The following is a 21,256-nucleotide window of genomic DNA, read 5'->3' on the forward strand; positions in this document are numbered from 1 at the left end:
ATATGTATGTATATATACTGTTCTCTCCGTTAGGCTTCTCCGATCAAAACCTTGTTTCAGTATTCTGTCCTATCGCTCCTGTACAGCCTCAACACCCACAGAAGAGACGATGCTTCTGACATTTTGCTTCCGCTCGGTTAGACGACCTGAGGATGTACTTTTCAGACTTCCTGTGCAATGATTACTGCTTCCAGGAGAGAGATCCATCTGTGTGTGCCCAGCGAATCAAAGAGGTGGTTTTCTCTGGAATATAGGCACACATTCCACGTGCTTTCTCTACTCCTCATGCTAAAAAGCCTTGGTTCAATCACGCTTGCTTTCGTGCTATTAAAGATAGAGAGGAAGCTCATAAGAGGTACCAGAGCCTTCGCACTCCAGCTAATCACGATCTTTACCTTTCCGTCCGGAATCGTGCCAAATATATCATCCGACTAACAAAGAACTTTTTAACAAAAAGAAAGTGTTGCAACCTTGCTTTTTCTGATTTTTCCAGAGACTTCTGGAACCCAGCCAAATATATCTCCTCCATTTACACTTTTTCATCTTTCCCTCCTCTCCTTAACCCTGACGGCAGAACCACCGTCTCAACCATCTCTAAGGCTGAACATTTCTCTCATACTTTCTGCAAAAATTCCACTCTGGAGGATTCTGGGCATATTCCTCCAAATCATCCCTCCCTGACTCCTTTGTACCTGTTATTAAAATTCTTAAGAATGATGTTTTCTATGCCCACTCTGCCCTCAACCCTCAGGAGGCTTATGACCCTGATTGAGTGCCACCTATTTTCCTTAAAAACTGTGCTTCCGGAATGGCACTCTGCCTGGTTAAACTCTTTCTTTTTCTCGTTCCAATCCCTTAAACTACCGTTCCATAGCTATACTTTCCTGTCTTTTTAAAGCTTTTGAATCTATCCTTAACTGGTAAATTCATAAGCATCTATCCATTTCTGACCTTCTATCTGATCGCCAGTATGGGTTTCGCAAGGGGCGTTCTACTGGTGATCCTCCTGCTTTCCTAGCTGACTCTTGGTCATCCTTTCTTAACCTTTTCGGTGAAACTTTCACTGTTGCGCTAGACATTTCGAAAGCATTCGACAAGGTCTGGCACACGTTTTTGCTTTCTAATCTTCTAATCGATTTATATACCCCTCTTTCTATTTCATCTCCACTTTCCTTTCCGGCCGTTCTATCTCTGCTGTGGTAGACGGCCACTGTCCTTCGCCTAAACCTATCAACAGTGGTGTCCCACAGTGATCTGTCCTATCTCCCACTCTCTTTTTGTTATTCATTGATGATCTTCTTTTCATAACAAACTGTCCTATCTACTCTTATGTTGATGACTCTGCATTACTCAACATCATTTAACAGAGGACCATACCTACAGGAATTGCATGATTTCAGCCTGAAGGCTGCAGAAAGCTAGACATCAGATCTTACTCCTATTTCCGATTGGGGAAAAGGAAACTGGTGTCCTTTAATGCCTCAAAAAACTCAATATCTCTACCTATCAACTGGACATAATCTTCCAAACATCTATCCCCTTTTCTTCGGCAACACTCAGCTGTCACTTTCTTCTACACTAAACATCCTCGGTCTATCCTTAACTAAAAATCTTAACTGGACACTTCACATCTCTTCTTTCGCTAAATCAGCTTCCTTTAGGTTGGGCGTTCTGTATCGTCTCCGCCAGGTCTTCTCCTCCCGCACAGATGTTGTCCATATACAGGGGCCTTGTCCGTCCTCGTATGGAGTGTGCATCTCATGTGTGTGTGTGTGGGGAAACTCCACACGGGTCCACTAGACAGAGTGGAGTCAAAGGCTCTTCGTCTCATCAACTCTCCTCCTCTTACTAGCAGTTTTTGCCTCTTACATTCCGCCGCAATGTTGCATCTCTTTCTATATTTTATCGAGATTTTCATGTTGACTGCTAATTTGAACTTGTTAACTGCATGCCTTCCCCCTCACCCGGCCCCGCTGCACTCTACTATCTACTCTAGCTCATCCCTGTACTGTCCAAATCCTTATGTAAGAGTTAACCAGCATCTTAATTTTTTCATAACCGTCACTTGTAAACTCTGGAACAGGCTCCCTTGAACTCTCTTATGGCCACTCTTAACTTCTACATTTTTCTAGGAGCAGCGTATAGCGTGCATTATTTTTATGCCCTTGAGCGGCTTCCTTTTCCAGTAATATATATATATATATAGATATATATATATCTATATATATATATATATATATATATATATATATATATATATATATATATGTATGTGTGTGTGTGTGTGTGTGTGTGTGTGTGTGTGTGACTCACCATAGCCTGATAACGAACCGGACTCGTTATCGCTAGAGTCCACTCGTGATTAGAGCAATATCATTATAGTCGATCTTTGGGTACTAATGGACCTTCGCACACTATATACCCCACCCCCACTTGGTCAAGGGGGGACAGTAACTAAGTAACTGCTCATTGACTGTTGAAAAATCTTGGCCTGAGCGGAGCTCTAGTAATGCCAGGCCGTAAAGCCTGGCATTACAGTGCTTTACCACTGAGCAACCGGAGAGGTGAATATATATCTCTCTCTCTCTCTCTCTCTCTCTCTCTCTCTCTCTCTCTCTCTCTCTCTCTCTCTCTCTCTCTCTCTCTCTCTCTCTCTCTCTCTCTCTCTCTCTCTCTCTCTCTCTCTCTCTCTCTCTCTCTCTCTCTCTCTCTCTCTCTCTCTCTCTCTCTCTCTCTCTCTCTCTCTCTCTCTCTCTCTCTCTCTCTCTCTCTCTCTGTATCTCTCTCTCTCTCTCTCTCTCTCTCTCTCTCTCTCTCTCTCTCTCTCTCTCTCTCTCTCTCTCTCTCTCTCTCTCTCTCTCTCTCTCTCTCTCTCACACACACACACACACACACACACACACACACACACAAACACACACCCACAGTCACACGCATACACACGGAATTCTATCCATCAGTGTCTCTCCGCTTCTCCAAAAATAAAAAGGAATGATAAAACAAGATAAAAGAATACAGAGAGGAGATACAACGTTCGTGACCTAGAACTGTCCGCAATTTGTCTAAACTTTGAACGGACATTGACGTATGGGATAACTAGCAGGAGAAGGAAGAGGTGGTGGGGAAAAGGGGAGGAAGAGAAGAAGGAGGAGGAGAGAAGGTGGAGAAAGCGGAGGAAGGAAAGGAGAAAGATAATGAGGAGGAAGTGGAGGAGGAAGAAGAAAAGGAAGAGTTGGAAGAGGAGGAGGAGGAAACATGGAAACATGGAAATGCAGGCAACAGAAAGCATGTTTCAGGTCACTGCTGATAGTGATTCCAAGATCCTTTTAGTTAAGTGATGTGTGGCCGAGCGGTAGCCGTTATAAATTAACATTAGATCACTTTAGTTCTCTCACTCACAAGGACATAAAAAGGAGAGACTGTACTTTAAGTATATTAACAGTATTATACAAAAGTTTACAGTTTACGTGAGCGAGTCGCACCAAACGAAAGCCAGCCACACCACAGGGCGCGGGGCGGCGGAGCACCGCTCGCCTGCCCATCACCTGTCTTCTCTCTTCGTCTTCGCGTTGTTCTTTCGTTTTATTTGCTTGTAGTTCGTCCGGAAGAGTGTGGGTTTCGATTGATGACTGCTGATGAAAGTCATCATTTGCTGATCCTAGTGTCAGTTCATCACAGCTTCCCACGGCCAAAAGCACGACGTGTTGTTAAACATCCTGTTGTGCGACACCGACCGGGTGTCGCCACACATCTGATCATACATTCATACACATATGACAATATATATTACATTATTATTGCTTCTTTGCTTTGTGTTAGAGTGTGAAACTATTCGTACAGGGCAGTGTCTTCGGCTGCCTGTTGTTTTGGGGGCCCGTATACGGTCGCAAGTGTTAGTTTCCTATTATTCGCAGTTATGTCCACATAGACGCAATCGTAATTCTCTGCTTCCTGTTTGTCTATTTCTATGGCAGGGAGCGTACTTTTTACTTAGCAAATTACTCCTCCTCCTGTCTTGTGCTTTCGATTTTTGTGGAAGCTTTCGTACCCGGGGAATGACAGCTCGAATACTAGATGTGCTGAGTGGGCCCAAGTCTCTGTGATGGCTACCACATATGTTTTCTCTGTTGCAATATACGCCCAAATTTCGTCCTTTTTGGGTAATAGACTACGTGCATTTGTGTACAAGACGGAAATGTGACTCCTGGTTGGGCTGCGACGTGTTGTATCAGTTCGCTTGTCGGAGGTATCGTTGGTTACACAATTTCTTTTAAGCCGCACCGACGCTATGGTTTGGTTGATCAAGAGTTGCCTTTGCCCCGCCCTCGCCTGCAGTTTTTTGAATAGCTTTTCGAAAAGCTTTCAACTGCCTCGTTCAGGAGCCTTCCAAGCCGCGCCGAACCAACCTCGTTCAGGTGGAGGCCTTCATCGCTACGCCTTCATCGTAACGTAACATAACGTAACGTATTGACTCTTGGTAGAATCCCAGAGACGATGATGTGAGAGGACTTTGTCTTGTATTTCCGAATGACTTGACGGTATTTTGACAGCAGGTCCTGAGATCGAGTTGACTGAACATCGTTGGTTCCCGCATGGATCAGATACACTGTGTCTTCCTTCGCATTTACTGAAACTCTATCGACAGCTGATTCAATATCGTTCAGTTTGGCTCCGGGGATACAGAAACCCTGCCGGGTCGATGTATTCCGACCGCAAAATTCTGTAAGTTGGGCCCTCACCAGACTCGCCTACTATAGGTTGACTCTAGTAGTCAGTTTTTCCATGCCAGGAAACAGCGTCTGGTTCGTATTAATGACAGCTGGGAGAATGGTCTTGTGAGTTCTTTTGAAAGGGCGTGAGGTACAAGAGGGAGCGTGGGCGGAGGAGGAGGAGAAGGAGATGGAATAAGAGGAAGAGGAGGAGCATGGAGAGGACGACACATTGAGACAAGGATGAGGAGACAATAAGCTTGTTAGCTTATAAAATGTTTTCCTTCTTATGAGGAGGAAGAGGAGGAGGATTACGATGATGATGATGATGATGATGATGATGATGATGGTGATGATGATGATGAGGAGGAGAAGAAGGAGGAGGAAGGGGGGAGGAGGAGGAGGAAGAGAAGAAGGGAGAGGGGGAGGGGGAGGATCAATAGTAATGTAAGAGAGGGTAAAATGAGATGAACATAAGGAAGAGGAGGAAGAGGATTTTGAGAGGAAGTGAAAGTAATAAAGAAAGTATAATACAGGTTAGCAATGATAGGTAATAAAAAAATGCTGTTGCCTGTCACACTATGAGTTTATCTGTTCATATATGTCATGTGATCGAACACTCAGTTGCTATTAATATGAAGGTACTAATGAATTATGAGAATAGCATGAATTTAGTGCAGAAGTGAAAAAAAATGCGTTAGATGAGTTAATGGTAAAATGAGGGGAAAGAAAAATTATGATTGAAAAATAGGAGAGAAAGGAATAAATAAAAGAAAGTGATGAGAATAAATAAAAGAGATAAAGTTAGAGTAGCGTAAATAAAGGAAAGTAATCTAAACTTTTGTTTACGGTAAAAGAAGCAGTTCAAGGGCAAAAACAGAGAAAAAAAGGCCTGCTAAACACTTTTCCTATAAACTTAAATAGAATGAGTGACCAGAGGAGAGGTCAATATCGGATGGCGATGTGTACTGATTTTTTTTTTTTACGTCTCCGCCTATTGCGCCGGTAGGCGTGCTTGAGGGGCCTGGATGGTATTCGGCCCCAGCCCGTCATGGCGCAGACAAGTGTTTATAGTGGCGCCATCTTCTCTTGGCTCATGCTGCCCCCCGGAACTCGATCTTGATTCTTGGACGGTTTCCTCTAGAGTCCGGGTTGATGGGTGGTCTTCAGGACAGCATGTGGGTAGTTTTAAGCCACTCGGCGGTGACTGAAAAGTCCGAGATGGTAGCGTGGGGATTCGAACTCGTGTCGTCCATCACGTGATGAATGTGGGCCCAGCACGCTACCACTTCAGCCACCGCCTACCCTTCTCTTGAAAAAAAATCACGTAGTAGGCAGAGGGAAATACAAAAAGTGAAAGCGATGAAGGAATGAAGATGCTGGTTAACTTTAACATCATAAACAAAAAGGATTTGGACAGCATAGGGAGAACTAAGGTAAAAAGTCGTTTGAAGCGGGGCTGCGGGATGGATGGAGGTAAATGGTTTGCAGTCAGCATTGAAATATTAAAGACAGAGAGTCAACATTGCAGGAGAATTATAGAAATAGAAGATTGTCAGGAAAAGGAGGGAAATTGATGAGACTAAGAGCCTTGACTCCATTCTTTCAAAAAAAAAAAAAAAAATATATATATATATATATATATATATATATATATATATATATATATATATATATATATATATATATATATATATATATATATTTTAACGTTTTGGCCTATGGAGGCGATAAGCTTTCTTGCTGGGGCCTGATGGTCAGCCCAGCACGTTCTGGTGCAGGCAAGTGTTTTATAGTGGCACCATCTTGCCTGGCTTATGCGGCTCATCTTTGAGCCTCTCTTTAAGAGGGAATCTAGAGTCCGGGTTGATAATGGTCTGCAGGGAAGCATGTGGGTAGTCTTAAGCCACTCGGCGGTAACTGAAAAATCCTAGGTGTGCGGAGGGCAGGACTCGAATCCGTGTCCTCCTGGACGCGGCGCCGGCACGCTAACCACTTACCCACTGCCTCACGAACGGGTGTGTAGAGCATCCCCCATATATGGGATGCATACTCCACTCGGGAGTGAAAAAGGCCCTTGTATAAGGATGTCATCTGTGGGGTGGAGAAGAAAGAGTGCCTAACCCCGAGGAAGCTGAGTTAGCAAGAGGAGATATCAAGATTATAATTAAGATTTTGAGTAAAGGATAGGCCGAGAATGTTTTTTTTTTTTTTGTGAAGGAAAGGGATAGCTGGGTGTTATCACAGAATAGGGGATACGTGTTCGTAAGATTGTGTCGAGTTGACAGTTAGAGAAATGAGTTTTTGAGAAATTGAATGGCACTAAGATCCTAAATCGTCCAGAGTGGAATTTTCAGAGAAAGTTTGGGTTCATATTTAATTAAAGACAGATGTGACCGCTATTGAACCATCAAAAACAAGGAGAGGTGGAAGAGATGAAGGAAAAGTTTTGTTGATATTTGACTTGGTAACAGCAAGCTCTGTAGGAATTTGAATTATTATTATTATAAGAGATGAATCAGGTAGAGAGGAAGAAGTATGGACACTAAGCCGTAGCAGTCCCCAAGCACCTGAGACGCCGAGAAAGAGAAAATGAAAGTGGGAGCAATGAGATAAGTAAAAAGAGGAGGAGGTAATATAGAAGATTATAGAAGTGCAGGGTCAGAGGGGTAGGGTGAAAAATATTTCAAAATAAACAAGTAAAGAAATACAAAATAATAAGGAAATGAAGATTTTGACAATTCTATTAATACTTCGGTAGTTTGTCATAACCATGGTGGGTCTTGGTAGGAATCACTCAGTGGATTAGCCTGGCCCAGTGTTATGGACTCACTCAGTACGAGTATGTGGCGTTGTCGATATCTATGCAAGAGAACAGGTTCAGATTGTTAAGTTACTTTTGCTCCCCATCTTACTAGGGGCTTCGTGGTGCAGTGGTTAGCACACTCGGCTCACAACCGAGAGAGCACGGGTTCGATTTCCGGGCGGAGTGAGAAAATTTGGGCGGCTTTTTTAATGGAAGAGTTTTCGGCGTGATTCCGGGCAGATATGTAGGTACAATGATTAGCAGGGGTACGAAGGCTCTGGTTCCTTCTATGAGCTAGCTCACGAAGGCTCTGGCTCCTTCTATGAGCTTGATTGAATTACATTCCATATGATTGATAACTAATTTGCAACTGATAGGAGGATGGAATTTTTACAAGCATAATAATAATAATAAAGTACAATGGAAAGGAAGAAAGACGGAAAGTATAAAACAGATAAAGGTTGTGGGAAAAAATTAATAGAACTCTTAGAAGGCTTATGGACCTGATGGAGTGCCTCCTATTGTCCTTAAAAACTGTGCCTCCGTGCTGACAACCTGCCTGGTCAAACTCTTTCGCCTCTGCCTATCAACATCTACCTTTCCTTCCTGCTGGAAGTATGCCTTCATACAGCCTGTGCCTAAGAAGGGTGACCGCTCCAACCCTTCAAACTACCGCCCTATAGCTTTACTTTCCTGTCTATCTAAAGCTTTTGAATCAATCCTTAACCGAAAGATTCAAAAACACCTTTCCACTTCTGACCTTCTATCTGATCGCCAGTATGGATTCCGCAAGGGGCGCTCTACTGGCGATCTTCTTGCTCTCTTAACTGACTCTTGGTCATCCTCTCTTAGCTGTTTCGGTGAAACTTTTTCAGTTGCGCTAGACATATCGAAAGCTTTCGATAAAGTCTGGCACAAGTCTTTGCTTTCTAAACTGTCCTCTTTCGGATTCTATCCCTTTCTCTGTTCCTTTACCTTCAGTTTCCTTTCCGACAGTTCTATCTCTGCGGTGGTAGACGGTCACTGTTCTTCCCCTAAACCTATTAACAGTGGTGTTCCCCAGGGCTCTGTCCTATCACCCACTCTCTTCCTGTTATTCATCAATGATCCCCTCTCAATAAGAAACTGTCCTACCCACTCATACGCTGACGTATCCACTCTGCATTATTCAACTTCTTTCAATAGAAGACTCTCTCAACAGGAATTACATGACTCCAGACTGGAGGCTGCAGAACGCTAAACTTCAGACCTTGCTATCATTTCCGATTGGGGTAAAAATGAACCTTGTGTCCTTCAATGCCTCAAAAAATAATTTCTCCACCTATCAACTCGACACAATCTTCCAAACACCTATCCCCTATTCTTCGATAACACTCAACTGTCACCTTCTTCAACACTAAATATCCTTGGTCTATCCTTAGCTCTAAATCTCAACTGAAAACTTCACATCTCTTCTCTCACTAAATCAGCTTCCTCGAGGTTGGGTGTTTGGTATCGTCTCCGCCAGATCTCCCCCGCACAGATGCTTTCCATTTATAGGGGCTTTGTCCGCCCTCGTATGGAGTATGGATCTCATGTGGGTGTGTGGGTGTGTGTGGGGGGGGGGGGGGCTCCACTCATACAGCTCTCCTGGACGGAGTGGAGTCTTCGTCTCTTAAATTCCGCCGCCATGTTGCCTCTCTTTCTATCTTCTATCGATATTTTCATGTTGACTGCTCTTCTGAACTTGCTAACTGCATGCCTCCCCTCCTCCCGCTGTCCCGCTGCACTCGACTGTCCACTCTAGCCCATCCCTATACTGTCCAAACCCCTTATGCAAGAGTTAACCAGCATCTTCACTGGTCAACTCTGGAACTGCCTTCCTTCGTCTGTATTTCCTCCTGCCTATGACTTGTCCTCTTTCAAGAAGAGTGTATCAAGACACCTCTCCATCCGAAATTGACCTCTTTTGGCTACTCTTATCTCTTTCATGTTGTTGCCGTGGAGCCGGCTCTCTTGCTGTAAAAAAAAAAAATACTATAAGACTGGTATAAGGATGAAAAAAATAAACTCCATTGGATGAGCACTTTTTATATTACTAAAATAACACGACAGAAATATGAGACAAGATCAAAAAGTTGGAAAAAAAAAAAAGAAATAAGAAGGAGAAAGATATAAAAAGGGGCCAAAAAGAGGGATAATAGGAAAACGAGTGTGGGAGAAAAGAAAAAAAAGATAAATTATGAGTCGATGAAGTTGAAGAAAAATGAGACAAAACAAAGTAAAAAAAAAAAAAAAAGTAGGATGGACACAAATATATTCTGCAGAATCAAACATACACTGCATATACCTACATCAAGGTGATATTTTAGAAATGTGAAGTTGAAAAAAATAACGGGGGATAAAAAAAAAAAGAGAACCAGAGAGGACAAAATCATGAAGTAGCGTTCGTGAAAAATGAAAACTAAAACAACAAACCAAATGAAATATAAGGATGTAGGATTAAGTAGGTGAAAATGGTGAAAACATTCGAAGGGTAACGTGAACGTTAAAGTGAGAGGAAATGGAAGACAGGAAAGGAAAAAAAAAATGATTTCCATATTCGGAGAAAAGAACAGACAAACTCATTTTAATCTAAATTGGTCACACTCTTAATGCGCACACCCGCCATTCTTATGCTAAATGCCTGCAGCTTGACGAAGAAAAGAAAGGAACAACGAAAGGGAGGAGGATGAAAGAAAGAAGAAGAGCTTGAGGAATATGACAACATCATTGGAAAGGGAAGGAGTAAAAGTAGGAGGAGGATGAGTAGGAGGAGCAGAAGGAGGAGGAGGAGGAGGAGGAGGAGGAGGAGCAGGAGGAGGAGGAGAAAACATGGACACAAGGAACTGAGCCTATTGGTTCATTGCGAGGTTGCCCGCTCTGGTGGTATAATCTTCTCGATAAGCAATTCGCGCCTGCAGTGCAGATGAAAGCACTTCCTATTCACTTTACTCCTGGTGCAACGAAATAGCGGTCAATTCACTTTTAAAGTAAGATGATCTCATTCTCACTACGTCTGAAGGAAGGTTGTTCCAGTGGCGGATGCCTCGGTTTAAGAAGAAGCTCATGATAATGCCTTTACTACATTGTCTTGCTTGAATACAGGTAACCTTTTTATTTATAGTTCTTGATTTCATTTGTAATTCAAATAATCTCTTCGTAAGCGTCTATTTTTTTTTTTTTTTTTTTTTTTTACAGCTAAGGAGACAGCTCAAGGGCGGAAAGAAAAAAAAAGAAAAAAAAGGCCCGCTACTCACTGCTCCCGAACAGAGGTTAAAGGAGTGTCCAAAATCAGAGGTTAATTTCGGGAGGAGAGGTGTCCTGATACCCTCCTCTTGAAAGAGTTCAAGTCGTAGGCAGGAGGAAATACAGATGAAGGAAGATTGTTCCAGAGTTTACCAGCGTGAGGGATGAAAGAGTGAAGATGCTGGTTAACTCTTGCATAAGGGGTTTGGACAGTATAGGGATGAGCATGAGTAGAAAGTCGAGTGCAGCGGGGCCGCGGGAGGGGGGGAGGCATGCAGTTAGCAAGTTCAGAAGAGCAGTCAGCGTGGAAATATCGATAGAAGATAGAAAGAGAGGCAACATTGCGGCGGAATTTAAGAGGTAGAAGACTATCAGTATGAGGAGGAGAGCTGATGAGACAAAGAGCCTTAGCCTCCACTCTGTCCAGAAGAGCTGTGTGAGTGGAGCCCCCCCACACATGAGATGCATTCGCTTGAGTCACTCTTCATACGGTTGAGCCCGTAAGGGCGGAATGTTTTCAAAGCGCGTCGTTTACCGTTTTCCAGAAATTCAATATCCTTCCCGTAATTAGGGGACCAGAAATGTGCAGCATATTTGAGGTGAGGACTTATAATTTAATTATATACATTATATGCATGGTTACTATATTATGTTCCTAAAGAACACAACATTGAAGGACATTTGTCACTTTTCAGACCATTGGATACTCCGGTCAAGGATAATTTAGATGATTTCGTAATCGGCCGTCGTGAGAGCCTTTCTATTCACTTTGGTGTCTTCATTAAATTTCGTTGATTAGGATTTAAGTTCTGTTTCTTGAGCGTTGATCTAAATAATAAAGATAATGGGTCCCAGAGCTAACCATGTTGGTACTCCACTAGTGATTGGAAGCCATTCGGAAGCCTGCCCCTATGACTGTAATTTCTTAAGGAGTCGCTCGTGTGGTGCCTTGTCACAGGATTTCTGGATGCCGAGGTAAATAACATCGCAGGAGATATGACCATCCTAGTCTTTTAATATACCTTGGGGGAAGTCTAATTGATTTGCTAAGCAGGAACGTTTATTTCTGAACCAGTGCGGGTATCAGAAAATATATTATTACCTTCTAGAAAACTGACAAGTTTCTCTTCAATAATCTTCTCGAGGATTTTGACAGATATCAAACTTACGGGACAGTAGTTAAATACAACGCTCTTATCTCCTTTTTTTGAAAATCGGTGTTGCGTTCGCCATTTTACAGTCATCGGGATCCTAGTTCATTTAAAGGAGACAATTTTCGGGATCCATTGACTTGTTCGTGTAGAGTTTGTCCAGGTATTTCTTCACTTTATGGTAGCATATTGTGTCAGTTTCCAGGGGGGTGATCACTCTCTTCGGATTAGATCCCTCGGGAATGGTTTCGACGTTCTCACCCGTGAATTCGGATGCGAAATTACTGTTGAGGATAATGATCATGTGTTTCCTCTTTTGAGTTAGCGATCCGGTCATCTATCATTGGGGAGGCGGTGGCTGAATGGATAGTGTGACGGCCCCGCGTTCGGGACGACGCGAGTTCAATCCCCGACCGGTGCCACCAAGCTGGGATTTTTCAGCCGCCGCCGAGTGGTTTAAAACTACCCACATGCTGTCCAGAAGACCACCTATCAGCCTGGACTCTAGATTCTAGGATTAAAGATGAGCTCCGGGAGGGCAGCATGAGCCAACGCAAGATGACGCCACTATAAACACTCGCCTGCGCCAGAACGGGCTGGACCGACCATCAGGACCCACCGGGAAGAAGCCTTGGACCGACCATCAGGATCCACCGGGAAAAAGCCTAACGGCGCAATAGGCCACGACGTAAAAAAAATAAATAAAAAATCAGCTTGTTGCACCTGGCAGGACACTAACCCATGCCCTCCTGAACACCGTGCCCGCACGGCAAGCACTCAGCCAGTGCCTCCCCATATAATGGCCGGCTATTATTCGATTTTTCATCAATGAACGGAACGGACAAGTTGCAGAAGTACTTTTTTGGTTAAATAAATAAATTTTAAAAAGGTACTGAACCACAAACTCTGCCATATGTGTATTGACGGTTAAGCTTTTGTGATATCATTGACATTTTGTAAAAAAAAATTCATGATGAAAAAAAAACGATATGATATTTAGAAGTAGAATCGAAAAATTATGAAGATTTACAAAATATATATATGAATGTATCAACAACTTCCTTTCAGGAGACCTGTCATCATAGCGAAATTTGTCACGGAAAATAAATGTGTTCGTGCTTTCTTAGTCATTATTGCTTAAAGTAACCAATAAACCAGAAATATGGAAAAAAAGGAAGATTAGAGATCGGTTGATACTAAAGAGTGTCAGCGATTCAAAATAAAACGCCTGCGGCGATGGATTGTCAAGACTTGTAGACTTGTTTGTGTCGAGTTTTTGTAGGAACAATCCAACATCTTGTTAACATGCATATAGCAACAATTTATAGGAGAGTAGGACCTTTGTGAATGGCCTCCAATGCTCTCACCCGTGATAAAAAAAACGTGAAGTTAATGTTCATGATTCAGTCCACGTGTTAACTATCCTGGGCTGAAGATCCAAAGTCTTCTGTCAGAGACCAATATTGTTTTCCACTTATTTTTTGTTCTGATATGTGCAAATAACTATTTTAGGATTCGACATAATATAAAGTGATAATTCCTCTTCTTTTTCATTGAGTAGTAGTCATCCAGGATGAGGAGAAAGAAGAGAAAGAAAAGGCAGAGGCAAAGAAGGACGTAGTAAGAAAAACTTGATTGTTTTTTTTTTTTACTTGCAAAAACAGGGTATAACAAAGACCAGACATTTTTTGACACACACACACACACACACACACACACACACACACACATGCGCGCACTCACGTAAACAGGCATGCGCGGACAAAGACGTTAATATTTTTACTACTTCTTCCGCTCCGCGCCACTTTTTAACTTCACTTTAATCATCAAAGACAAACTGTTGTATTAGACTTCTCAAAACTCATCTTCCAACGCTTTGCTTTTTATATATCTCTGCAGAGGAAAAAAAATATGCTGAGAGACAATTTGTGTACTCACCTCTCTCTCTCTCTCTCTCTCTCTCTCTCTCTCTCTCTCTCTCTCTCTCTCTCTCTCTCTCTCTCTCTCTCTCTCTCTCTCTCTCTCTCTCTCTCTCTCTCTCTCTCTCTCTCTCTCTCTCTCTCTCTCTCTCTCTCTCTCTCTCTCTCTCTCTCTCTCTCTCATTCTCGTCGCATGTATTGACGTGACATTCTTCCCTTCCACTTTCAAACCGGGAAGTGGAGGAGGAGGAGGAGGAGGAGGAGGAGGAGGAGGAGGAGGAGGAGGAGGAGGAGGAGGAGGAGGAGGAGGAGGAGGAGGGGGAGAAGCAAGAGGAATAGGAGGAGAGGGAGGGGAAGAGCAAGGGGAAGAGGAGGAGGAGGAGGAGGAGGAGGAGGAGGAGGAGGGCGAGGAGGAGGACGACGACCAATACTGCAGGTAATCTAAACCACATCACGCAACACACCTGTCAACCGAGACTCAGGGTAATGCGGAATGAGCGGGAGGAGGAAGCAGAGGAGGAAATGAAGAAGAAGGAGGAGGAGGAGGAGGAGGAGGGGTGGAAGAGGAAGATGAGGACGAGGAGAACGAGGAGGAGAAGGTAGTGGATACGGAGGGATGGAAGCAGAGGGGAGTAAAATGCAAGACAGTGAATATATGAAGCATGAATGGATTATAAGGATTCGATTAGATATGAAATGCAGTGATTGTGACCCACCAAAATAATGAATCATGAACAAATACTGCAGTTGTGTGTCTTGGAATGTTTTTTTGTTGATTAATATTTTTATTAATTTTTGGAACATTCCAATAATAATATTACTATGCTGAAAGTCCGCAAGCTTCTGCTGTTCTTTTAAGCAATCAAACGTTCAGTGAGGGTATACGCCGGAGGGGGCGTATCGTCGCAACCCTACGACGCCAAACCCTAAGGTTGGCCCAAGCATGATTCAATGCAGACCCCCATTTTATCCCAAGTACCTCAAGGCAGGATCTATTGACCTGCTCAAGCCACGAACTCTGTGGGCGACCACTATGCCTCCTCCTCAAAAACCACCTCTTGAGCAAGGTCCACTTCTGGTTAGCGTGCCACACGAACGTATAGCCGCAGTTGGAGTTGCCGGACAATGCAGATAATGGGACTGGAATCAGTCTCACTGGGTAATAGCCGACTTGACACAAAGTCACTCCAGCAATATCGTATGATTGATGCCTGATCCTAGGCATCAATCCGCCTCTCCAAGTCAATATTCAGTCTCCATATCTCACAGCCATAGAGTAAGACAAAGATCACAGGAGACTTGAACATCCGGATTTTTGTCCTTCTGTCCACACACACACACACACACACACACACACACACACACACATTCAAACACACACACACACACACACACACACACACACACACACACACACACACACACACACACACACACACACACACACACACACACACACACACACACACACACACACACACACACACACACACACACGCACATGTAAATACAGTTATACACTCACAGTTTATATGTAGGTAGGACGCCACCAAGTCACCCAGGTCCTTCGCGTATCCTTCAAAGCGATCATTTCCTGTGGCATTGGTGTCCTTCTTTAGCATCAGGAACGGCTTCTCCTGTATCAGAAAAAACGGAACATTACATCCTGCCCTAATCCTCCTCCTCTGGTTTCTTCCCGCCCTCCTTCACGTTTGCAACTTATTATTCAAAGGATTATATATTATCGTTCGGTTTAATTTTATCTAAACTTGCCTTAACTGAGTTATCCCATAACATTAATGAATGGAATTTTTTCATTGACGTATTGCAGTTTCTCTAACTTAAATAAGTTAATTTACAATAATAAAATCCTTCTTCTTACTCCACTTTATATTTTTTAAATTTTACTTCCCTTTTCCATAGTGGTTAATATCTCTCTCTCTCTCTCTCTCTCTCTCTCTCTCTCTCTCTCTCTCTCTCTCTCTCTCTCTCTCTCTCTCTCTCTCTCTCTCTCTCTCTCTCTCTCTCTCTCTCTCTCTCTCTCTCTCTCTCTCTCTCTCTCTCTCTCTCTCTCTCTCTCTTCTGCCATGCTTGTATAGTGAATGTTTCTTTTAAATCATTCGGCAGTATCTTTTTTTTTCATGCTAATTCTTACCACCGATTCTCCTCCTCCTCTTTCTTCCCTTTTTTCATCATCATCATCATCATTCGCCTCGTAGACATATTTCCCTTGTCTTCTTTTCATTTGTATTTCCAGCACCTTTCCCTTCTCTTCGTTTTCTTTTTTTTTTACTTCTTTTCCAAAATTCATCTTTTCCTCTTTTTCCTCCTTGGATGGGGGAGGTGGAGTGAGGTTGTCAGGAAGGGCTATAGAGAGTCAGTGATCTATAGCAAGGAGGAATAAAAAGAAGGGAAGGCGGAGGAGGAGGGGGGGAAGGAGGATGAGGATGAGGAGGAGGAGGAGGAGGAGGAGGAGGAGAAAGGGGTGGAGAAAGAGGAGGAGGAGGAGGAGGAGGAAGAGGAGGAGAAAGGGGTGGAGAAAGAGAAAGATGAGGAAATGAGGAGGAGGAGCAAGAAGAAGAAGAAGAAGAAGAAGAAGAGGAAGAACAAGAACAAGAAGAAAAAGAAGAAAAAGAAGAGAAAGAAAAGGAAGAATAGAAAAAAGCAAGTTGTAGAATAAAAAACATAAAAAGATAAAAAAAAACAGAATGAAGAGTAGGATAGGAGGAAGAGGAGGAGAAGGAGGATGATGAGGAGGAAAAGGAAGAAGAGGAGGAGGAGGAGGATAAGGAGGAAGAAGACGAGGAGGAGGAGAAGGAGGAGGAGGATGAGGAGGATGAGGAGGAATAGGAGGAGGTGGAAGAGGAGAAGCAGGAGGAGGGGTAGGGGGAAGAGGAGGAGGAGGAGGAGGAGCAGGAGGAGGAGTCTAGCTGAGAGGTTTGTGTTATCCCTGTTCATGAATAATGCAAATGTGTAGAAGAAAAATGAAGGAGATTGTGATGCGAGGAGGAAAAAGTCTTGCTTCGTGACCCCGAGGCAAGGAAGGGGGGAAGAAAAAAGAAAACGGATTCCTTATCTCTCTCTTATGGCATACACGTCAAGAATACCAATGTGCTAACACCCTTCCCTTAGACAAGAAACAACACAACAACAAGAAGAAAAAAAACAATATAATAGTAGCAACAACAAACAACAAAAACAACATCGATTACGCGGAAGTTATCTGAAATGGAATCTCTGTTTGCTCTCGCTTGCTTTATTGTTATTGTTGTTGTTTTGTTGCTTCCGCTGTTTTCATATGTTATTTTTATTACTGTTATTATTTTTAGTTGACGTTGACGCCTATGGCTGATTAAATATATAAGGTTTCGTTTTAGATATACAACACTGGTATTCCGAGGATAAAATATGTAAAATAATATTTTTTTTTATATTATTCAAATTATAAATCTTAGGAGTAACTTGTACATGTCGACAGATATTGAACAAAGCAAAATGTGAATATAGAACGCGCAAGGATTTAATTGTTAATATCTTACCCATCTTTTGAGACAAATGAAATACAAACTCCTTTCGAACTTCAGACATAATCAATTGCATTGAAAAGGTAAAATTTGCATTTAGATATTCACATAGTTAAAAAAGATGAAGATATGAAAAATAAAGGATTATTATGCAGGATGTTCAATAAAAATGACAGACAAATATACAATGAAAACTAGAGGTTGACAGAAAAATACAGACAGATGATAGACTAACAAAATATTCCCCACATCCGTACAAAAAAAAAATGCTTATACTAACCAGTATTGAGGTGACAATGTAGGTACTGTTGGCCAACACGCGGTGAGACACGGGCCGAGAAAACTTGAGGGGCACGGTGCTGAAGCCACCTGTGTCCGTCCAGGTGCCGATCTGAAGGTAAAGAAAGGACGGTTAAAGATAGGGAAGGCGTGCATATTATTTTGTAAGTAAATATGTGTTTGTGTGTGTGTGTGTGTGTGTGTGTGTGTGTGTGTGTGTGTGTGTGTGTGTGTGTGTGTAAGGAAAACTTCATGCATATATTACATAAATTCTGGTTATCATACATATCAGGTGAGAAAATGCCATTAACCTGTAATTTTTTTATGAATCATTTAAAAGTTCTCTCTCTCTCTCTCTCTCTCTCTCGAACGCATTATATCACTCTCTCTCTCTCTCTCTCTCTCTCTCTCTCTCTCTCTCTCTCCTCCTCTCTCTCTCTCTCTCTCTCTCTCTCTCTCTCTCTCTCTCTCTCTCTCTCTCTCTCTCTCTCTCTCTCTCTCTCTCTCTCTCTCTCTCTCTCTCTCTCTCTCTCTCTCTCTCGGTTCTTGGCCCAGTGCTCTTCATTATTTACATCAACGACGTGGATGTTGGACTCAATAATCGCATTAGTAAATTTGTAGATGACACAAAGATTGGTAACTCGGTTCATACTGACGAAGACAGGCAAGGCCTCCAAGAGGATTTGCACAAAATTTCAGCTTGGTCTGATAGATGGGAGATGCCCTTTAACGTAGGCAAGTGCCAGGTCCTTCACGTTGGAAGAAGGACTAAGAAGTTCGATTACGAAATGCGCGGCGTCAAACTCAAAAGATTTCAATTCGTTAAGGACTTGGGGTCAAAATCGCGTCAAACCTCAAATTCACAGCAATGCATCGATGCAGCAAATAAAGCGAACAGAATGTTGGGCTTCATTAAAAGAAACTTTTTATTCAAGAATAAAGATGTAATACTTCCACTCTACAATAGTTTAGTCAGACCCCACTTGGAATATGCGGTGCAGCTTTGGTCTCCCCACCATGCAAAGGACATTGCTAAATTAGAAGGTGTTCAGGGTTGGGCAGCAAAAAAGGATCCCTTCCTTGCGCAACAAATCTTACGAAGAAAGGCTTTCCACCCTTATGTTCTCTCCTAAGAAACGTCGCCTCCGAGGAAAACTGATCGAATGTTTTAAAATACTTAAGGGTTTCACGAATGTAGACAGATCAACATTGTTTATGATCGATGACACTTTGCGTACGAGGAACAATGGCGTAAAATTCAAATGTAGACAAGTAAATTCAGACTGCACCAAATTTTTCTTCACTAACGTTGTAGTGCGAGATTGGAATAAGCTCCCACCGTCAGTGGTCCAGTGTAACACTATTGACTCCTTCAAAAACAAGCTCGACCGTTACTTCCTTCAACTTAATATCAACTAGAGTTGAAATGCATCGTTTTGGAGCCTTCTGATTAATGTAGAATCACTTAGGTCGACAGACCACCTCGTCTGGACCATGGGGTCTGTGTGGTCTGATTTTCTATGTAAATCTCTCTCTCTCTCTCTCTCTCTCTCTCTCTCTCTCTCTCTCTCTCTCTCTCTCTCTCTCTCTCTTCCCTCAAACCGGATATGTAAATGTGAGAAAATCCAATTTGAGTGGTGGCTTCCCCTCGGCGACTCCTCACAAACACAGCTGATTGCCTGGCCCCTCCCACTCCCCCTCTCACTCATCCCCTCAGTCCTTCACTCATCCTGTCCCCTCTTCCTCCCTTCACCTCTATATACTCTGTTGTCAATCCTCTACCTGTCCATCTTCCCCTCCTATCCTTCCATCTTCCATATACCTTTCTATTCCTTCGTTTTCTTCTCCTACCTTGACTATAGAAGGTTGCCTCTTTTTTATCCATTTATTTTACGTAGATTCCTCACCGTCTATCTACTATCATCTTATTCCTTTCACCCACTCTCTCACTTCTTTAATCTCACTTCTTCCACTATACTCTACTGTCGCCCCTTATCCGCTCTTTCTTTTCAATATTGACCTTGTTTCCCCATTCTTATCCTTTTTTTTTTTTCCTCTTCACCGACTGATATTTCCTCATTGCCTTCTTCTCCTTCTCTTTCGCAAGTCCTGACTCTCCCACCTTACTTTTTATCTCTTCATTTAGGCGAAATGATTCAATGTTTCTGTATTCACCTTTTTCTTTTAATGTTTTATTTAATTATGTTACAGTTTCATTTATTTCCTCTTCTTTCTCCTCCTCCTCCTCCTCCTCCTCCTCCTCCTCCTGCTCTTCCTCCTCCTCCATCTCCACCTCCTCTTTCGCTGCTTCCTCCTTCTCCTCCTCCTCCTCCTCTTTCTCCTCCTCGCCTCATTTTCATAATAATCACCACCATAATCATTTTCCTTCATTGTTTATCTCTGCATGAAAACTCAGGTTTTGTGAATAATCATAATAAAATCCATAATCTTATCACCATCATTATTATTATCATTATTATTATTATTATTATTATTATTATTATTATTATTATTATTATTATTATTATTATTATTATTATTATTATTATTATTATTATTATTATTATTATCATTATTATTTTCGTTATTATTTTTATTATTATTGTTATTATTATTATTATTATTATTATTATTATTATTATTATTATTATTATTATTATTATTATTATTATTATTATTATTAATAATAATTTCATTATTATAATTTTTATTTTTATTTTTATTATTATTATTATTATTATTATTATTATTATTATTATTATTATTATTATTATTATTATTATTATTATTATTGCTATCATTATCATTATTATTTTATTATTATTATTATTATTATTATTATTATTATTATTATTATTATTATTATTATTATTATTATTATTATTAGTAGTAGTAGTAGTAGTTGTAGTAGTAGTAGTAGTAGTAGTAGTAGTAGTAGTAGGAGAGGACGTGCTGTGATTAGCTCTGATATTTCGTGTCATAAGTTAGGTTTTACAGCTGATACTGCCTTGGATTGTACCTTCATACGCGAGAAAGTAATGAATGTAACTATATATAGTGCAACTCGGTGCCAGTGACGATGCAGGTGTTAATTACAAATTAATGTTGGTTGAGGGGGGGTGTGCTGGCCGTCAGTTTGAAAACACTGTTGTAACGACACATACTGGGTCTGTGGTTACGGAAGAAGGCAAACTGTGTCCCCACGTCCCTCGTTACGTGCACGACTGTCGACTCTGTGGCGGACTGCCGAAAGGTGGAAAATTGGAAGCCAGAATTGAGGGAAAGAAGGAGGAAAAGAGGGAGAGGAGAGGGAGGGAAAAGGAGATAGGAGAAGGAGAGGAGGAGGGAGGAGGAGAGTGGAGGGAGAGGAAGGAGAGAGAAGGAGAGAAAGTTATAGTTTTCCCTTGTACATAAGAACATAAGATAAGAACGTAGGAGTCTGCAAGAGGCCGGTAGGCCTGTACAAGGCAGCTCATTTGAATCTTAGCTCCCGTGTATCTAACCCCACCTAATATCGCTGTCCATGAACTGATCTAATCTATTTTTGAATGTGACAATTGTATTGGCACTCACCACATGACTGCTAAGCCTATTCCACTCA

The 21,256-nt window shown here is 42.0% G+C and overlaps 1 protein-coding gene across 1 annotated transcript in view; it reads right to left on the minus strand.

The window, feature by feature from the left end:
* Positions 1-21,256, minus strand: part of LOC127005570 (glutamate receptor 4-like) — a 453,194-nt gene that overhangs the window by 326,881 nt on the left and 105,057 nt on the right. Inside the window, exons 3-4 of the mRNA XM_050874508.1 lie at positions 17,657-17,767; positions 15,378-15,489 (exon numbers count right to left, since the gene is read on the minus strand). Coding sequence (XP_050730465.1) covers positions 15,378-15,489; positions 17,657-17,767 — 223 coding nt within the window. The remainder of the gene's footprint in view (positions 1-15,377; positions 15,490-17,656; positions 17,768-21,256) is intronic.

This window comes from Eriocheir sinensis, chromosome 30, assembly GCF_024679095.1.
Source record: "Eriocheir sinensis breed Jianghai 21 chromosome 30, ASM2467909v1, whole genome shotgun sequence".
In the NCBI taxonomy this organism is placed as follows: Eukaryota; Metazoa; Arthropoda; class Malacostraca; order Decapoda; family Varunidae; genus Eriocheir; species Eriocheir sinensis.